Source organism: Polyodon spathula, chromosome 15, assembly GCF_017654505.1.
Source record: "Polyodon spathula isolate WHYD16114869_AA chromosome 15, ASM1765450v1, whole genome shotgun sequence".
Classification (NCBI taxonomy): Eukaryota; Metazoa; Chordata; class Actinopteri; order Acipenseriformes; family Polyodontidae; genus Polyodon; species Polyodon spathula.
The window spans coordinates 11,834,597-11,856,386 of record NC_054548.1 but is presented as its reverse complement, the minus strand read 5'-3'; the positions used below and the strand labels follow the sequence as shown (position 1 = coordinate 11,856,386).

At 34.5% G+C, this 21,790-nt stretch overlaps 1 protein-coding gene across 1 annotated transcript in view; it reads left to right on the top strand.

Annotated features, from left to right (window-relative positions):
• LOC121327511 (unconventional myosin-XVI-like) overlaps positions 1-10,186 on the top strand; it is a 153,819-nt gene extending 143,633 nt beyond the window's left edge. Inside the window, exon 35 of the mRNA XM_041271581.1 lies at positions 7,534-10,186. Coding sequence (XP_041127515.1) covers positions 7,534-7,728 — 195 coding nt within the window. The 3' untranslated portion in view covers positions 7,729-10,186. The remainder of the gene's footprint in view (positions 1-7,533) is intronic.
• Positions 10,187-21,790: the final 11,604 nt, after the last annotated feature.

Here is a 21,790-nt window from a genome sequence, read left to right as displayed (position 1 = left end):
ATCTTGCCCCATATGACAAACACTTGTATTACATGGTTTTGGTGTCAAGCTTTCGCTCTCGTGGTTTATGATGTCACAAAACTCCTTAATGCAGTTTATTAGCTTGGAACTCCTTTGCCTTAAAAGTCGTCAGAAACCAATGTATTGAGGATGTTACAGTTTTTAATATATGTATTAAAAATATATATATATATATATATATATATATATATATATATATATATATATATATATATATATATATATATTTTTGAACATGTTGTAGGTAGTGTCATTATGGGAAATTGGACTGGAACGTGTACAAAACAAAAATGGTGGTGCTGAATAACAATCTTGCATTGTGGCTGCTGTAATGGAAGTCAAAAGTAATCTCATTGTGTTTCTATGTAAGGTTATTCCACATGAACAGTACCACTGACTATGTAAACTGTACCTACATGCACCCACCTTTGCAGAACATGTGATTGAACCATCCTGTACTTCTATACAGTGCATGTTTCAGTGAAATATGAAGTGTTGCCCAATTTGATTCTTGGATCATGCTGCATATGAACTGCTCTGGAAAACAAAAAGCAATCTACGGCTAAGTGCAAAATATGGATGAAAAGAGCTTCATTTATCTATATGGAACATTGACATTAGTTGGGGAGATAATGTCAGGGAAACAGATTACAGTAAGGGTACAAATATGCACCATGAAATGTATGTACTGTAAGCCTTGTGCCACTTAACACTCAATATACACCACTTGTATTATCTATTTGTGACTGATATACATTCTTTGACTGGAACCACGACGCACACTGTCAAACAGAGCTTTAAATATCTCCATTTGTGAGGTAAATATTTCTTTATATAGCCCTGACATTTTGTGTACGCTCTCTGACACACACCAGGCCGACAATACATTATGTAGTTTTACGTTTCATACAAGCAATGCGCTTTCACATGATAATGTTAGTCTAAGGAAAAATTGTATCAAAAAAATATTAACTACTCTTAAAAAAAAGCTTAATACCAGCAATTTGCATAGCCTCCAGTCCCCAGACCCTTTTGCATCACTCACAATGCTGTTTATAGCTCTTAAATGACCTTTTGAACAATACTATAGGGAATCATTAGAATATCAATGTATTACAGTAAAGAAACCTGAGCTGAAACAGTAACTGATCACAAAATTGTATTTAATAGTAACAACACTGCAGCAGCATTGCATTGTGGTCCTGATATGTTACCACCAACTGGAAGGAGCTACATGTTATGTAGTGGTTCCTGCCATAGTGATGCCTTGGGTACTCATGTATGTCATGACTATGTCACCAAAGAATTGGTGTTCTTATGTACTGCGTGTCATAAAACATGTTTTATTGCAGTGGTACCATTCTACCAGTGGCTTATACCACTATTGTGAACCTGCCCTTGTGCTACTGTGCCATTACCCTTTTGTATAGTATTGTTGTTCGGCCACTGCATTGCCATTGAAATACATTTAGTATCATTTATGATTTATTTATTTGGCAGTCGCCTTTATCCAAGTGCTGTGGATTATTTGTTAATGAAGAGTAGTAACTTACAGTAGTAAACCCATTTAAAAGGAAGCATATATATATAAAGAGAGGCAAAATAAGGGGGGGGGGGGGTCATAATGTAGCATTTACCCTGTAATGATAGCAATAAAAAGATCCATTCATGACAGTATTGCAATTATCTTACCTGATAAAACTATTAATTTAGCTGAATTCTAATTCAGTGGTAGTTATGTAACTTCACTAATCATTTACAGGAAACTTTTTTTTTTTTCATAACCAAAGAAATTAGATTACAGTAGATACAATTAAATTGCTGTTAACCCTGCTGAGTGAGAATAATCCCTGTAACTAAACTGATCGTGTATGTTGTCAACTACACTACATTCCTAGTTTGTGGCCCCATGACATTCAGTAGAGTCGGCAGAAGTACATTTACCATGCTAAACTTTTGGAAGGGTAATCTGACAACCTGAACAGGCATCGTCTGTAAAGACAGTACATGTACATTTAGATCATTATTTATCAGGCTTGCTTATATTCCCGCAAAGCAATTCTTCTAAAAAGAGTGCTCAGTCTTCTGTTTCCGAAATAAAGTGGGGAACCATATCATACTTTAGTAATTGGGTTTCAGTGCATGGTGCAGTGCTAATATGCTTCCCCACCTCAGTTCAGAAAATCAGTTGTGAGGAGTCTTCAAAAAAAGTCAAAGCCACCTCAGTCATAAATCTCAGTTATATAGTCTTATTCAAGATATATATTATATATCTATATTATATATATATATATAGTTTATAATCATATTATATATATATATATATATATATATATATATATAACAAATATATAAACATGGGTATGCATAATAAATATTCTGAAGGATTAAACGATTTTTTATATATATAATGGTTTACTACGTCTACTATATTTCATAAACGTGTAAAAAATAATAATAAAATTATATTAACAATGGCCTAAATTTGCATTATATATTAGAACAGAACACCCACATGATATGCTTTTACAAATGTTAAATGCATTATTTTGGCAAAGCTGCATTTGCAGAAATACTTACCTTGTAATGGTTTTTAAACAATAAAACTGTTAAACAATTTATACTGACATGCCTGAATGTATTGGTATTCTCTAACATGCATGCAATCAAAATTCTGCTCATGAAGTAAATTTGAAAAACAATATTGATATTAGACATGGCATACATGTTATGCTAAATAGAGTATTCAATGCATTATTCAAACCATCATTAACTTTGCATTGATGATTACCTTTTCTAGCTGAAGGGTAAACGATAACACATTACAAACTTCCATGTTTAGAACTGTAATATTGTCTTTTTGCTCCCAATACTACAAACAGCCTTGCATTAGCCCCCAGTAACTGTTGCTGGTTTTAATACAAGCTAATTTATTCTTGGTCAAAACAGGTAGGATTCCTATGAATATTCATATTCAGAGCAGATGAGTGTTGATAATATTTGCTATTATTTCTACTTTTAGAAAAGTGTAGAAATTCAATGTAGTCTCTAATGGCCAATAACTAATGGCTGAGAAGTATGGCAACCAAATTATCATTTAGAGATATCTCAAATTGCATTTTAAGATATCTTCAAATATTTACAGAGATCTGTAAAACATTTCAAGCTATCTCAAATTGAATTCCAGATATCTTTAATTGTGCCATTTTTAAGATATCTAAAATTAATTTAAAGATATCTGTAAATCAATTTGAGCTATCTAAAGATGAAATAAAGATATCTAAAATTGATTTACAGATATCTTTAAATACTATGGAAACCATATGGATTGTGCTAGCATGGCACACCAAACTTTCATTTAGAGATATCTTAAAATCATTTAAAGATATCTCTAAATAACTTCCTGTTCATTTAAACATATCTTTAAATCATTTGAAGATGTCTTCAAATGATCTACAGATATCTTTAAATGAACAGGAAGTTATTTCAAGATATCTTCAAATGATTTCGAGATATCTTTAAATTAATAGGACATTATTTAGAGATATCTTTAAATGATTTAAAGATATCTAAAAATCTAAAGAAAAGTTCAATTTAAAGATATCTGTAAATCATTTTGAGATATCTCTAAATGTATTTTATATAGCTTAAAATTATTTAGAGATATATTTAAATATTTAGAGATATTTATACATGCATTTGAGATATCTCTAAATGATAATTTGGCTTGCCATAGAAAAGTGATAAGGTGAACTACAAACATATACTTACTTCTAAATCATATTTTGTTTTAGAAGAGGAATGTGAAATACATTTCATGATGGTTAAATGTTAATTTTAATTTAAATAATGCCTTCCCTTCGGCTGTTGACTACATTTATGTGAGTTGATTTTATGCACTTCAGAAGACTCATTGGCAACTATTCAATTGATCTAAACTGTGACAGATCTAACTGAGGTTATGAAAATTAAGTTTCTTAACAGTGCAGAGAGTCTCTCCAGTGCATGTCTGTCTGTAAAAAAATGTAAGCGGTCAGAGTTTCCTGCCTAGTGATTTAAAGGATGGCAGTGTTTAGATCACCTACTGTTTAAATCGGATGAATAGACCCCATTATCTGGCTAATTTGGCTGTCTGTGAATATATATGTTTTGTGGTATGCTGGAATTGATGATGTGTATAAAATTAGAAAAAAGAAAAAAAACCCTGATACAGTGGAATATCACATGTTTAGTTTCCATGGAGACAAGATCTTTCATATTAATAATCCCATTAATGGGGACAGTAAATCATTCTCCAATTAAATCCTAGTTTTGATGCACTTAATTTCTTATAGTCACCTCTGTTAGTGGTAGTACTACCAATACTACGTTTGGATTCTTTTAGATATAAACCCCTAGTTTGGAGTGTGTTTTAGGAACCCTAGTCATGATACAATTCACTTTAAAGTAAATGATGGGTCATTAATCATGGCAAATAGCATCCCTTAATAAATGAATCTTGGAGCTGCTTGTATGTCTATATTTCATAGTGTATTAGCCAGCTGTCATTTAGGCACTATGGATTATACAACACAGTTGCACCAACTGGAAACACATACAATTTGGTTACATAAAGAATGACATTCATAGAGAAAAACTGAATCTGCATTTTAGCAGGTTGTCAGAACATTTAACAGGCAGAGATTCCTATCAGCTGGGGATAAAATTAAAGTATCCCCTGTATCCTTCAGTATTTACATGCCAAACACAGCTAGGCATATCAGGTACTGCAATCACCCATCTTTTCAACAGCAACAATATTGTCTGTTTACAAAGTCGGATTGTAAATGCATCTGTTATTTCTGGAAAAGGTGAAAAAAATAGAAATATAGATGTTGTAAGCAGTCATTGAACTTCCTATAGTATTCATAGACACTGTATAATCACCTTAAAGAATATAAAGTATAAGTATTTGTGACAGAGTCTTGCCCGTGTCACGTGTGTGGGTAGCCGCTGATTAAGCACTCAGAGACACATGGATGCAATCGCCCTGCCACAGTATTGTTGAACAATCTGCGAGTACTGTATCTTTTGCCCGTTGGCAAGATGGCTGACTTAATGGAGACCATTTTGAATTTGGCCTCCAAAATTTTAAATTAACGTAAATAAATATTCATATATCATTGATTTAAACAGAAAAACACACACAGCATTGTTTTTCATGGCATCCTGTAAGCTACTGTGACTTAAATCATTGTAATTTACCATAAAAAAGAAAAAATGTATACTAGGATTGAGCAAGATGTGCAAGTATGACACAAAGAAGGATTTAATGCATAACTTGCACAAAATTATAATCCTTGCCGTCATTTTCTTAAAATTCAAATCTTACATTTGTTTGTGCGATCCATGCACCCCTTCCATCATCTAAACATAATCAACATGTTTTATGAAAGTTATAGATGAAATCCTTATTCATGCATATATCTTTTTTTTTTAGTTTGAACTGGCATTATCTTCATTATACCGTAGGTTTTATCAAAAGGTTAAATTAACATTCTTTCATATTTGTCTTGATTTATGTCTCACACTGCAACAAGTGCAATAAATGCCAGGGGACACCTTAGATATGTGGAGTGTAATTTAAGCAGACTGCCTAAACAGGAAGCAATTGATTTAAAGACTTTCTTTCATCTTGGATCAACTGATACACCACGCACTAGGCAAAAAGGAAAGTAAAATGAGTTAAAGACAGTTAAGAGAAGAAAAACACAAGCTGTTTCCTGTCATTAAGTGGTGATATTTGAGAGCCCTTCAGTGTATATGCTGGAGCTCTTTTGACATTTAGCTTTCTTTATGGCTTAAAACATAAGGAAAGGGTACCAAACAGCTTTGTTACATACAGTCATAAAGTTTTACTGTTAAAATAGAGAACTGAAGTGTGTGAATGCCTGTACTCTGCACCAGTTTAACATTTTGGTTATTTGACTGCATAGTTCCAAAACTAACTGAAAAAGCTGCATTGGGAGACTCGCAAAAAAAACGTTAAATTCAACAACAAAACATTTTTAAACAGTTATTAAACTAAATCATATAAACAAATTAAGTACATTAAAAAAAAAAAAATGTATCTGATACCATATGTAGCTGTGTACTGTAGGTAGAGACGTGTCGGTCTGTCATGTCTAAAGCTAGATTTAGAATTTTTGTTCCCATAAACTTTTATGTATTTATTTTGTATTAGGTCTTTTAGTTACTGTGTATAAAATGATATCATTATAGGGTATGTCCATTTTGGTGTCACAGTTTTTGTGCTTAAGCATTTTGCACTAAAATGACTTTATCCTTTATCATTTATGACCCCCCTCAGTGGATGAAACCCCTAGCAAAGGGGACAAAGTGGAGGTGGTCATGCATACATATGTCACACATATTTTTGCATGTATTTGGAAAACTGCATATTGTGATGAACTTGGTAATTGGGTGCATCCGACTGTGGGGATAAATGGGTCATTCATCTACCCCTGCATCTGTACGTCTGTATGTCACACTTAAGAACATATAAAGTTATTCCACATACTGTAAATCAGTCATTTTATATATTTTCTCATTATGATCAATTGCTTATTTCTAAGTGTTAAATACTACTTATCCAATTTTCAGTAAACTAATTACTGAAATGTCTTATTCCATAGTATTCAGTACTTACTGTGGATTTATGTCATTGTCATCAACGTTTTCATTATACTGATCTCTCCCATTTGTAATTTACAGCTGTCACAGGGTGTATGTTACTGACATAGTTGTTTTAATTGTATATAATCACAATAAACCAAATTTCACCATTGGAACAGTGCGTTCATTGGTTTAATGCGTTTGTATTTCAATGGAAAGTAAATAAACAACTCTTTCTAGTAAAGCATTCAGTATCTTTTTTTTTTTATATCTGCTGTCACTATAACTGTTTGAGTACTCATATTCCAGGTAATGTTCTCTTATTTTTATTTCTTAATTCAACACCATTCACTGAGTTTAAAGTGTATATAGTGTTGTAATCTGTTTACTGTCTGGATATGTACCATTGTACTACTTTTTGGAAGTTTACAAGAATAAAATTCAGTGATATATATATATATATATATATATATATATATATATATATATATATATATATATATATACTATATATATGAATTTTATATTGTATACTGTTACTGTTGACATTAACAGAACTGTTCCTTTCTTTAAAATTATCAAATATCAGTTCTAGATCCAGATGATCATTTATTGTAATAATAACAGAATATTGTAATTTCTGTATTGTGATGTGAAAAATCTGGTATCACTGCAACCCTACTCCAAACTTCAACATGGCTTAATATTACCAGTATAATCTGAAGAGGGGTCTGTTAAAATACTGCAATGAAATAAGTCAATGAAACAGCGGAGGCAAACAAAAACACTCCCCAAGTAATTATTACAGGTGATAGATATGTGTGCAACAGCTTTAAACAGCCTGTATTTTTCTTACAGGTCATCCATCAGCTGTGTCTGTCACAAAATGAAAGCACAGCCTTGCATGAGTTATTGGAGTGGAGACGGAAACTGTGTGATGAGAAGGAAGACTGGCAGAAAAACATCCGTAAATCAGAGCACAAGACCAATGCACCTCCTCCCCCTCACCCATCCTGCAAAAAAACGTCTCTGCTAAAGAAGATGTTTGATTGATTCTGTGACTGTCCGTGCTCCCTGGATTATTGGATACAAAATGTGTTTTTCTTCATGACCAAGAAGAGACTTGTAAACAACCTGAGAACCGCAAATATATACATCAGGTCCTTCTGCTTGTCAGGGCTCGAAGGATTTTTATTGGACAAACGCCTGGTGTGAAATTCTGTTGAAAAGGTGCAAAAACAGCATGCTTTGGAAACGAGATTACCTTCTAAGAACTGAGAGCAGTCTGAATGGATTGTTGCACAAAACCGTCATCAAAGTCATGAATGTATCTTAAATGTTATTTCTGTGGAGGGACACAGTTTATACATACAACTGGTAAATACTGTCAAGTGTCTTTTAAAAAAAAAAAAAAAAAAAAAAAAGCTGCCGGCTCATGTAACTTACTGAATGGTTATGTATTAATGTGTACACCTATATGTTAAACTGGTGGGACTATAAAACATACAACCAACTGGTGCTGATTTTCTTAACTCAATGTGCAGGGGATACTTACCACAGGTTACAGCTTAACTGTTGACCTCAGTGTTATCACTTTGTATTAACTATTCAGGTATGGCAATGGGTTCTCACTTTCAGGTTCTGCTGTCCTATAAATAGTGTAGTTTTGGGGAAATTCAAAAACATAAAGTCAGATTCATTTCACTGGTTGCTGAGACATTTTAACACCGTCTTTGGCACCAAGACTATTTAAAAAATGAATTGGAGAGCAAAACCAATCTCCATGTTTCAATGAGTTTATTTCCCAGACAGCTTTAGATTCGTTGCTTTGTGCCATGTGTGATTTATTTACTGGTGGTGGGGTTTCTAAGAATTCTGTTTAGGAACAGTTTGCCTTACAGCACAGTATTAGAGTAACATAATGTCTCATCAAACTCAAAACCTTTTTGGCCTTTTTTAAAAAGAAAAATTAGAACAAATGGTAGTTACTTGTGTTTGACTTACTGTTAGCGGTACTTAATGTTTCTCAGATATAGTCAAGTCCCTTTGTTTTGGGTTTTTAATTTACATAAATCTGCCCAGGAAGTTCTATGTGCTTATTAAGATAAATGGATGGAAAATGAACCCACTTGACAACTAACAACTGCTTGGATAGTGGTCGAAATCTGGTTAAACCATATCAGTGTTACAGTATATTAAACAAAACTTCGTATTTAAACTGAAGGGCCTTGAATTTAACGAACCATGTAATACCAGAGAACACAGTACTGAAAAAAGGCCTGTTACATAAATACCTCTGTAGGTTACTTTGCCTAGCACTTTTACATGCAAGTTTTTAATAGTGTTAGTCTGCAAATTTGACACTGCCAGGTAACAGTAAGTAACTTTTACCATATACAAACTAGCCCACCAAAAAATGCTGTGTCACTATAAATAAAACATATTTAGAAGGGTTACAGGCAATTTAAGAGTGGTATCTACAGTACTTAACGCTGGACAAAAAAGACAAAATGTCCATGTAAAATATACTATTGTAACTCAAGTGAGGTGATTTCTTCCTGTAAGGTACTATAGAATGTGTATATGGGTGATAACACACTGCTACAAATATAGATAGTGCCTGTATCTGAGGGAAATAAGTGTTTGAAAGCAAAGACAAATTATTGTTGAAGCTTCCCTCACTGCCACAAAAATTTTCCTGTTCAGAAAGCAGACTTTTACATTTAGCAGACAAGCTGGTTCAGCAGTTAAGCTGTTATTTGTTAAAAGCACAAACATCGTCTCTAAATACAATGCTATATTAAACAACACAATTTGCACACAACATACAAAGTAGTGGCTATCAACTGTTAGATTAATGTAAACATAACTAAAATCAATACAAAAATCCCAGGTTGGTACATTTGAACCTTGTTTAAAATATCCCCAGTCTGACATTCATTTTTCAGCTTTACTATGACTTTTTTTTTTTATTTTATACACAAATCTGTTAAACTTCTATTATGCATTTATAATTGCAAGACCACAGTAGCCCAAACTTAATACTGTGCTTCAGATTTTTTTTTTTTTTTTTTTTTATGGGTATATTGTCATATTGTCACACAGTCAAACACTTTGGGGTTCCAGAGAGTCACTGTATTGGTTGAATGCTCTCTTGCTAATGCATTCATCCCCACACCCCAAAAGGCCCAAGCTTTATTTGATGACCTGGAACTTTTGGGTTGAAAACTAAAAAACAAACAAAAAAATCAATATAGTTTACTAGGGTAATTATTTTTCAGAATAGCACTTTTGTGCAGCAAATGCTTTTTTTTTTTTTTATTGTACACAAATCTATGTGCATTGCTAATATACTGTATATTGGAAGAAATATGTGTTGTGCAGGTTTTAAGTAGATTTTTTTTGTAATTAAAAATATCACTTTTAGTTCCATTTGTAATGTTTGTGAGGAAATGTTTCTTTATCCTGTTTTCAGTATTTATAATTATAGCAATAAAGCACAATTGTATGAGACCCATGGAATGAACCCAGAAAGTCACATGTTTCATCATATCTAAATACTATACAGTGGTATCCTCTTAAAGGATTATCGTATTCCTTTTATTTTTATTATTTGAAACATATGTAACTGTTAGTGTTGGGCGGGGGGGGGGGGGAGTAATTCACAAGCAACATTATCTTACATCATCCATAATTTAGCATGTAATTCTGTAACACAATATACAGTATGTGAGTTCTTTTCTGATATTGAATGATACTGAATATTTTACTAGAGGGGAGTTCATTGTTGATTTTTATAAATTCTGCTGCCTTTTACTGAACAGGTAAGTAATCAGACCTTGTTATAAACAAATCTATTTATAGAATATTGAAAATACAATTTTTTTAGATACAAAGTATACCAATAAGTGAAGGTTATTATAACGGATAAGTATATTATATAAAAAGCATGGTTTTTCTGTTTGTTAATAAAAATTATTTTGGTACATTTAGAGATAACAGCCAAATAGATAACACAACTATAATATAATAATTACTTACTGTTCTGTTAATAAATCCAGGTACAACTGTGTTTCCACACACACATATATATATATATATATATAATATATATATATATATATATAATATATATAATATATCTATGATAATGTGTTAAAAACAAAGACCCATCATTCACAAAGCCTTATGCCTCAAAAGTATAGAAAATGGCTATTATTCCCCACAAACTTTGCTTTTGTGACCAGGACAGTGATATTTTGAAATGTACCTATTTCCAATGAGAAAACGGTCTTTTCGTTCACATAGTCAGAAAAAAACAACATATGAATCCAAATTAACATGTATTTATACTAAAGTAATACAAAAATAACTACAACGTATTTAGAAGTGAGTAGTTTTTCGGGATTTCCAATTATATTGTAAATCACTTTCACGAATCAGCCCTCAAATGTAGTCTCACATCATATTCTCGTTATACTGTCCTCAGTAGCGGCGTTCAAAGTCCAGTATATCCTGGTGGAAGCGCTCGCCTTGCTCCTCCGAGTACGCTCCCATGTTCTCCTTGAATTTATCAAGATGAGCATCAAGGATATGGACTTTGAGAGACATCCTACAGCCCATTGTGCTGTAGTTCTTCACCAGAGTCTCAACCAGCTCCACATAGTTTTCTGCCTTGTGATTGCCCAGGAAGCCCCGAACCGCTGCGACAAAGCTGTTCCTAGCCGCTTTCTCCTTAATAGTGAGCTTCTTGGGGAATTCATTGCACTCCAGGATCTTCTTTATCTGTGGTCCGACGAAGACGCCGGCTTTGACCTTTGCCTCAGACAGCTTAGGGGAGAAGTCTTGAAGGTACTTGAAGGCTGCCGACTCCTTATCTAGAGCTCTGACAAATTGTTTCATAAGGCCCAATTTGATGTGCAGTGGTGGCATCAGCACCTTCCGGGGGTCCACCAGTGGCTCCCACTTGACGTTGTTCCTCCCCACAGAGAACTCGGTCCGCTGTGACCAGTCCCGCCTGTGGTAGTGCGCCTTGGTGTCCCTGCTGTCCCAAAGGCAAAGATAGCAGGGAAACTTGGTAAAACCGCCTTGGAGACCCATCAGGAATGCTACCATTGCAGCCTCTTGATGCCATCTCAGAAAAATGTAGATATGTATCCACTTAGGCAGCTGGAACTAAACTGAACTGGTGGGCTTAAGGCCCCTGTATTTATACTACTATTTATATTACTGGAAAGTTCTAGAAAGTTCTAGAAGTTACTCCAAGTTTACTCAGCATTGAATCTATCTGGAATGTTCTGGAAAATAGGTAAATTTCAAAATATCACTGTCCTGGTCACAAAAGCAAAGTCTGTGGGGAATAATAGCCATTTTCTATACTTTTGAGGCATAAGCAATTAGGAAATAACACTTACTACCCAGGAACCAAAAAAAAATAAACATTTGTTACACGGTATGTGTATATATATATATATATATATATATATATATACACACAGTACTGTGCAAAAGTTTTAGGCAGGTATGAAATAATGCTGTAAAGTAAGAATGCTTTCAAAAATAGACATGTTAATAGATTATATTTATCAATTAACTAAATGCAAAGTGACTGAACAGAAGAAAAATCTTAATCAAATCCATATTTGGTGTTATCACCCTTTGCCTTCAAAACAGCATCAATTCTTCTAGGTACACTTGCACAAAGTCAGGGATTCTGTAGGCATATAGTCAGGTGTATGATTAAACAATTATACCAAACAGGTGCTAATGATCATCAATTCAATATGTAAGTTGAAACACAATCATTAACTGAAACAGAAACAGCTCTGTAAGAGGAATAAAACTGGGTGAGGAACAGTCAAACTCAGCTAACAAGGTGAGGTTGCTGAAGACATTTTACTGTCAAAAGTCATACACCATGGCAAGACTGAGCACAGCAAGAAGACACAAGGTAGTTATACTGCATCAGCAAGGTCTCTCCCAGGCAGAAATTTCAAGGCAGACAGGGGTTTCCAGATGTGCTGTCCAAGCTCTTTTGAAGAAGCACAAAGAAACAGGCAACGATGAGGACCGTAGATGCAGTGGTCGGCCAAGGAAACTTACTGCAGCAGATGAAAGACACATCATGCTTACTTCCCTTCACAATCGGAAGATGTCCAGCAGTGCCATCAGCTCAGAATTGGCAGAAAACAGTGGGACCCTGGTACACCTATCTACTGTCCAGAGAAGTCTGGTCAGAAGTGGCCTTCATGGAAGACTTGTGGCCAAAAAGCCATACCTCCGACAAGGAAACAAGGCCAAGCGACTAAACTACGTATGATGAGTCAAGAAGGCAGTTTGTTCACCGAAGGGCTGGAGAGCGGTACACGATTGACTGTCTCCAGGCAACAGTGAAGCATGGTGGAGGTTCCTTTCAAGTTTGGAGCTGCATTTCTGCAAATGGAGTTGGGGATTTGGTCAGAATTAATGATCTCCTCAATGCTGAGAAGTACAGGCAGATACTTATCCATCATGCAGTACCATCAGGGAGGCATCTGATTGGCCCCAAATTTATTCTGCAGCATGACAACGACCCCAAACATACAGCGAAAGTCATTAAGAACTATCTTCAGCATAAAGAAGAACAAGGAGTCCTGGAAGTGATGGTATGGCCATACAGAGCCCTGATATCCACATCATCGAGTCTGTCTGGGATTACATGAAGAGAGAGAAGCAACTGAGGCTGCCTAAATCCACAGAAGAACTGTGGTTAGTTCTCCAAGATGTTTGGGCCAACCTACCTGCCGAGTTCCTTCAAAAACTGTGTGCAAGTGTACCTAGAAGAATTGATGCTATTTTGAAGGCAAAGGGTGGTCACACCAAATATTGATTTTGTTAATTGATAAATATAAACTATTAACATGTTTATTTTTTAAAGCATTCTTACTTTACAACATTTTTTCACACCTGCAAAAAACTTTTGCACAGTACTGTATATATATATATATATATATATATATATATATATATATATATATAGATAGATAGATAGATAGATAGATAGATAGATAGATAGATAGTGCTGAGAAAAAGTTTGTGAACCCCTTAGGATTTTTACATTTTTCAAACCTAAAATGTTATTAGATATTAATCTAAGTCATAATAATAGATGATTAAACAGATGCCACAAAAATATGATACTTTTGTAACATTTATTTATCCACAAATGAGTCAACATTCAATATCCATGTGAGAAAAAGTGTGTGAACCTTTAGATTCAGTAACTGGTGGCACCCCCTTGAGCAGCAATGACTTCAACTAAGTGTTTCCTGTAATTATTGGTCAGTCTTGAGGAATTTTGGCCCTTTCCTCCTTACAGAACTGCTTCAACTCAGTGACATTTGAGGGCTTCCATGCATGGACAGCTCGCTTCAGGTCTTGCCACAACATTTCGATGGGGTTTAGGTCCGGACTTTGACTAGGCCATTCTAAAATGTGAAATTTCTTCTTCTGTAGCCATTCTTTTGTAGATCTGCTTGTATGTTTAGGATCATTGTTTTGCTGCATGACCCACTTTTGGTTCAGCTTCAGCTCACGGAGAGATGGCATGACATTCTCCTTTAGAATATTCTTATACAATGCAGAATTCATGGTTGTGTCAATGATGGAAAGCTGTCCAGGTCCTGAGGTAGCAAAGCAGCCCCAAACCATCACACTCCCACCATCATGCTTGACAGTTGGGATGAGGTTCTTCTGTTCAAGCGCATTATTTGGTTTTTGCCAAACATAACGTTTCTCATTGAGGCCAAAAAAAGTCTATCCAGAGAACATTGTTCCAGAAGTCTTGTGGATCATCTATGTGCTCTTAGGCAAACTTCAGACAGGCAGCAATGTTCTTTTTAGAGAGCAGTAGTTTTCTCCTGGCTATCTTTTCATGAACATCATTCCATTCTTGTTCAATCTTTTTCTGATAGTTGAGTTATGAACACTCACGTTAGCCAATGCGAGAGTGGCCTGCAGATCCTTGGATGTTACTGTGAGGTTCTTTGTGACTTCCTTGATGATTTTCCGATTTGTTCTTGGAGAGATTTTGGTAGGACGACCGCTCCTGGGTAGTGACTGTGGTCTTGAACTTTTTCCATTTGTCTGACAGTGGATTGGTAGAGCCCCAGATCCTTATAAATGTTTTTTTTCTAGACTGATGAGCATCAATAACTTTTTCTGAGGTCCTCCGAGATTTCTTTTGATCGTGGCATGACGTGTTTCCACACATCTGTACGGTGAAGACCAAACTCACAAAGTTTCTGATCTTTATATAGGGTGGGGCCTCCCATACTCACCCCTGATGATCTACCTAATTATTTAAACACCTAATTATCCCCTTAATTGAGCTGTTAAAACCAGGGGTTACTTACTTACTTTTTCTAATACCCTGAATCTTAATTCCTCATTGTTTGTCTAATTCATATATCATTTTGTTTCATGGAATTGGTTAATATAAACCTTATTGAATATTTAAGAACAGACCGGTTTTGATTCAAGAAGGCTATCATGGTAAAACTATAGAATTTCCATAATTATCAATGGGGTTCACAAACTTTTTCTTGGCACTGTATATATCAAGGCTGTTTTAAAAAAATGGCTTCAGAAACAAATGCAGTACATGAACTCACCCAGAACTTGTCTTTCTCAGTGAGTTGATGTAACAGCAGCTTCATGGGTGTCTCTTTCAACTCTTAACTCCTTAAGGATGTAGAACCATCATACTGATGCCCCTTTTCAAAGTTGTTTTATACATGTCCAAATCCTGTCAGATTCTTCCTCTTCCTTCAGCACAGTGTATGCTAATATTGGAGCCATGCCAACAATTGTAGCAGGTATTTATTATATATGTGGGGAACAAGGGGCTTTATTTAGAGATCAGAGTCTCCAGTCCAAATCAGATCATTCAACCGTTATGTAAATAAATAACTTTATGTAGCGTGCTGATATTCTAGAACATTTTACAGGGGCAGGTGAGCTTCTTCTACTGCTAATGGTATTTTTTTTTTTTAGACCTTACACAAGTATAAATGAATGCGAGGGACAGGTTTTAACACCATGGTGTTTATAGTCATTTCAGCATACGTGTGCAGTGCATTCTGTTCATATTGGTTTATGTATGTTCTCTATAGCAAAAGTGCCATAGTAGATAGACAAAACACATTAAGTAAGTGTTTTTGCATATCTGAAAGATTGGTTTGTTTTATCTTTGACTTGTGTGTTTGTGCTGTTTGCTTTTCCATAGAAACAGGATGTTTTTTTGTTTTTTTTTTAAATATATTGGTAGTTCTTTATGGGGTATGTCATACCTTTTCACTGTAAAACATGAACATAAAATATAAAAGACCCCTTTCTCAAAATGCCCCAAATTAAAAACAATATGGAATTTAGATATTTATCATTTTCTTTTCACCTTGCCCTAGACTATTATTAAAAATGGCATAATGAATAGCAACTGCATTTGTTCATTTTGTAACTAAATTTTGTTGCATTGTTAACTACACAACACTGTGTGTAATTACTATGTTATTAAACTAAAATGAAGAAACACTAAATGTGTTGTCATCCAAACAAATGTGTATTACAACACCACTGTAGCTGAGTGGTTGTATTATCTTGTCTTTTTCCTTGTGAAGGCCAACCCAAAGATCCTTTAGTGTGTTCACAAACTGATGTAAAAGGAGTCTTGGAACATTACATTAGGTCAGGTTCTACATATTCCATATATTTCTCATCAGCCTCTTTTGAAATTACAGCTCGAAGGGTATGTATCTGAGCTGTTGTCAGCATTATTACCTGGATAACAAAGGATGCTGTGGCCTTCCCAGTTTCCAAGGATCATTTCTTTATTACATTCAGTAAAGAAGATCTGATTCAAAGGCATTGTGCTTCCCCAGCCACCAACCAGGACAGTACTGAGAAGCATTTACCTTCATCCCTGATAGATGCAACACTGTGATTCCCTCAGAGCTCATTTAGCATTTTAAGTGTGCATAATAAATTAATAATCTGCACTCCATTAAATGCAATATTGCTCACTAAATAAAAACAACGTATAGATTTTGAATATATATATATATATATATATATATATATATATATATATATATATATATATATATATATATATATATATATTGTTGAATTTCTATTAAAACTTATAACAAAAAACAGTTTACAATAGTCTTCGTTATAGAACTTTACAAAACGACTTTAACAATAAGTATAATAACCTAAGTTTATCGTGATTCCAATTTAAAAAACTTATTTAGAATGGTGTTTATCGTGATATAAAAAAAAAACTGTAACGCATTAAAAATCTGTTTAACAAACACTTCTCTAAAGGAAACATTTATTTAGCAGGGAGATCCCAGAAGTGTTTAAAGCAAGTCTACGTTTACACATTCAAAAGGATAAACATTCCAGTCACAAACACAAACGCTTCAAAGAAAAGAGACACTTTTAACATCTCCATTGAAGAAGAACACTCTCACTGATAAGAAAGATGACACGATTCTTATCTTGTGGCAAATGTGTTTTTCGATTCTCCGCTGAGCATTCAGGAACATTCATTTTTCAATAAACGTCTTGTTGGCGACATTGAAAAACTGTGCCAGAATCTAATTCTCTTTGTTTCAAATTCAGAGGCAGGACACAAGGAGCAAGAATTGTTGCAGGATTATTATTTTCCTTCTTCATGAAACTGTTACTTCTTCAAAAGCTTAAAAGGCCGGACCACGGAAGAACGACTGTCACAAGATTGTTATTTTTCTTTATTTTTCACAAGACTATTTCTTCAAAAGAGACTTACACATCCTTCCAAGTCATAAAGGAAGCTAACTGCATGATGTAATGAAATCATGATGCATAGTTTAGGATTACAATGTTGTTTGAATGCTTGTAGTTGTATTTTGTGCAGATGACACTTGATATAGGAGGTTCTGAAGTATTGTTCATGTCTAGTAGTTTTCTTTGGTGTGTAACTTATGAATAAACAATATTTGTATAATATTTGTATAATAAATATTTGTATTCTGTTCCTTTTTTCTCTTTTAAACAAGTATTATCAAACATTTAGGAGAACCCAAGGAAAATATATTGTTTAATTGACTCATTCTAATATTATAAAATTGTTGAAGTAAAAATATATGTTCACAACTGGTTCTGCTTAAATAAGAACTGCATTTTAACTTGAAATACCGTAGACATAAAACATCATTAATAAATATGCGTCACATTATGCATATTGAATTTTTCATTAAAGCTTTTGTTTTCAAAAATGGTTCAGGATCTCCAGCAGCAATGCTGTTTCAACAATTAAAAGGAACCCAAGACAGATTTAATTAAGAAGCAACCAATATTATGTATGTAGTGCAATACCTGTTTTGTTTGTTTCATATAAAGATATAAATAAAACATTTTTAAACTCATTTTTTTTGTTCTTGATATGTGTTTCATAAAATGAATAAGCTACAAAATTACTATAACATGTTTATTCTAAAAAATTTGTACCAATATGACACCTGTGATCTTTTCCATTTTCAAATAATAACATCATAAGCAACACATGACTTATCTGACCTTTGTTGAATTCATATACCCCCCCCCCCCCCCCCCCCCCCCCCCCCCCAAAAAAAAATTTTTTTTTTTAACCTCCCATCAGTAATCTGTTAAGAGGAATACACTATGAAATTGACAGTACTGTATTAATGGCTTTCCTCTCCCCAGGAAAGAGCCTGTGTGCAAAACCTGTAGTCCCTCTTTACTGGGAGTTCACAGGATATCTCCAAGTTGGATACTAACTATCCATGAGCTGCATTGTATGGAATTATATATTCCATACAATATATTGTATTATATTTCCACAGCTTTCCAGGTAATAGAGCTGCAGCAGTAACTGGAAATGTTCGCGCCTATCATTGTTTTGAGGAACTTTTCATTGTCGAAGGTGTTTTTGGTAAGATTTTAAAATGCATTTTCACTGCTCCCTTAATTACTGAATGCTACCCTGCCCATCACATTTCAGCATCTATGTTAAAAGCCTGACCTGGATGCAGCTGAGTTATAAATGGCATGGCATCTCCTGGCTTTTTTGGTTTCAAGTTAACTTAATTGTTTTTTTTGTAAGAAATGTTCTAACTTTTGGGGCTGCAAGCTTAACAATTTTTTCAACAAAGTTTAACTCTGTGTAATGGATTGCTCTTGTGAATGATATTAATACTAGTGTTTGTTATTAACTATCAACACAGAACATTGAAATATTACAAATGAATGAATGTCCATAATGTTACACCCTACAGAGTTCTAATTTTTTTTTAAATCATTTTTAATGTTACAAACTCATCATTTGAAGTGAACAACCATTACACAGATTGGCAGAAACATCAAAGCAACACAAATACAACATATTTAAATTTCACTGTTAAAATATGTATTCATCATTACTGTACATAAATCAATTTGTATTGTCAGTTGTAGACAAAATCCATATAATTATAGCAATTGATGTACCACTGGATTCAAATAACAACAATTAATGGGTTCTGTAAATTCGCCGCCATAGGAAATGAATGGGGATGGAAGTCTGCACCGCAAGGCTGGGAGGCCGGGAGGCCGGGAGGTCCATTGCCCAAAATGAGTTCAAAAAGGTCAGCTGCAGAAAGTTGATATCCTCTACCTATGGGGCCAGTATTCTTACAGCATCTCACTCAGAAAGGATTGTGGAAGATTTTATATAAATCTATGCATAGCCACAGCTTTTGAAAAATACATTTTAACGCCATAAAATTCATAAAATGCATTTTGTTCTCATTTCTATTTTTATGTTTTTGTCACCTTCAATTGGGCTTGGACCCACCTTTTCCTAATCTAAATCGCTTTCCAAATCTAGCATGCATTTGTCTGAAATCACAGGTTTGAGCAGAACAGATGGAATTTGAATGATTTGCCCATACCAGTAATTCCCAATTGTTATTCCTTCTTGTTTTGGGACAAGTTCAATGCTCATCATGACGGTTTGCCCCCGCTTCCCACATGGAAGAGCACTGGAAGCAATGTGCTCTTCTTTCCCTCATGCCAATGCACTTCAGTTGAGACTTGGAGAAGCCTGTGTTTCAAGAGAACACAAGGTTAATTTACTCTTAAGGCTCATTCTGTCATTTCTATATCACAATACGCCACCACTTAGTTGGTCAATTCTAATGTGGGTCCACATAAACCATACCAACCAATTCACACCAACTTTATGCTAAAGACAGTATATGAGGAATTGAAGCCTGCTCAATGGATATGAAATAAAACATGTGTAACATTTACCAATGTAAGCAACCTTTATTGAAATATTAGTCCTGTATATTCTACTAGAACCAGAAGATAAAACAGTGCTACCCCGTTATAATGCGATTTCCAGGGTCCATAGTTAGGAAACCGCATTATTTAATATTGTAGCATACAGTGGAAAATGAAGGAAGGACACATACACGATTTGCAGGTACTCAAATCTACAGTTTATTAGGATGATTATTCCTGAACCACCAAAAACAACAGTCATACACTCTCAGAGCAGAACATTCACACAGCAGCTTGTATCACTCTTTAGTGCAGCACGTTTTTTTCCTAGAGCATCCCTCTTTGGTGAAGTCAATCTTATCAAGAAAATCTCACTTGAAAATTGTACTCCGCGAAATGCAGGGGTGAAAGTGATGTCCGGGTTGATGCTGACTTGCACTACAGCTCTGGATCGTGTTACTGGTAGTCTATTGAGAAAAACAACAGTTACAGACGACACTAAAAAACACAAAACAAACACGGTTTTCAGCAATACGTTTTACTCCTTCAAGGTCAAATCCAACCATTTACAAAGGAGCATTTCTTTTATATGCCCCTATGTTATACCCTCGCTCATGACCCCTTGCTTAATGAGCGCATCCCCTTCTCCAGTCCGTGGATGTCACGCCGTTTCCCGTTCAGGTCGTTGAGTTCAGGTACCGTAGCTCAGTCCCTTTTCTAGCCTGCCGACTTCCACCTACCCACGAGAATAAAGTGTCATGCTTTTTAGTCCAGGGTATTCTTCTCCCTTTATCTAGTACCCTCTCAAGTCAGGAGGGAGATCTAACACCAAGCGTCATTCCATCTCTGTCACAGGGAGCCACAACCTTCCCTATAACAGGTCGTGTTATAACAGGGTAGTACTGTAATAATAATTTACAAAGAAGGTTTTACAAAGGAAATTGTTCAATGTGTTTTTGAAAACAGGTTTCTCACACAGATGCATTGCTATTTAACAGCAGATCAGATGCACAGTCAGGGCAAATGTCTCTTGTAAGTACTAGACAATTTCAAATTAATAATGTATCTAACCAAGTATGGGATATTATTTAAATACAGTATGTGCCAAAGGGGTCTGAACTTCAAAACTTTACATTACAAATCATCTGATTAAATAAGACACTTTACAACATGCTGATGAAAATAAACAACAGTGGCAATGGACAGGAATTCTATTAAATTATATTAATAATCCCCCACAATTACACCAGCTGTAAAGGGTGATATTATAGAAAAAAAATTTCTTCAACATTGGCAAACGTCTTAGGGTAGATGGTAAATGTAATTATGTTTGTCTTGCTCTATCTGGAAAGGAAGTGAACCAGGATTTAATATGATACCTCTACAGCACATTTCGTTATCGTCATTATATATAAATTTTCCTTAAAGAGCTCTTGTCATATTTTTTTTTTTGTGTCACCTTTAATAAATCTAAACTATTAATTGAAAAGAATAGCTATACACAATAGTGAGTAAACCACAGCAGGAAAAATGATTCACATATTTGATTTAAAAAAACATTAAGTAAGTGTTAAGTATTAGTCATTTTATATATTCTCTATTGTATTGAATGGGCTTTATCATTCTTGAACTTTGACAAGAGCATTTCAAAAAAATGTTTATATGTCCAGAAAGCTGTGTTCCGTTTTTTTTTCTGTTGTCCAGTTTAATTAACTACCTTGATCTTCATCCCTTTGCCCTGATTTCTTGCTGCACAATGACAGTTCAGAATATGCATCTTGGCGGTAGAAACAGACACTTCAGTATT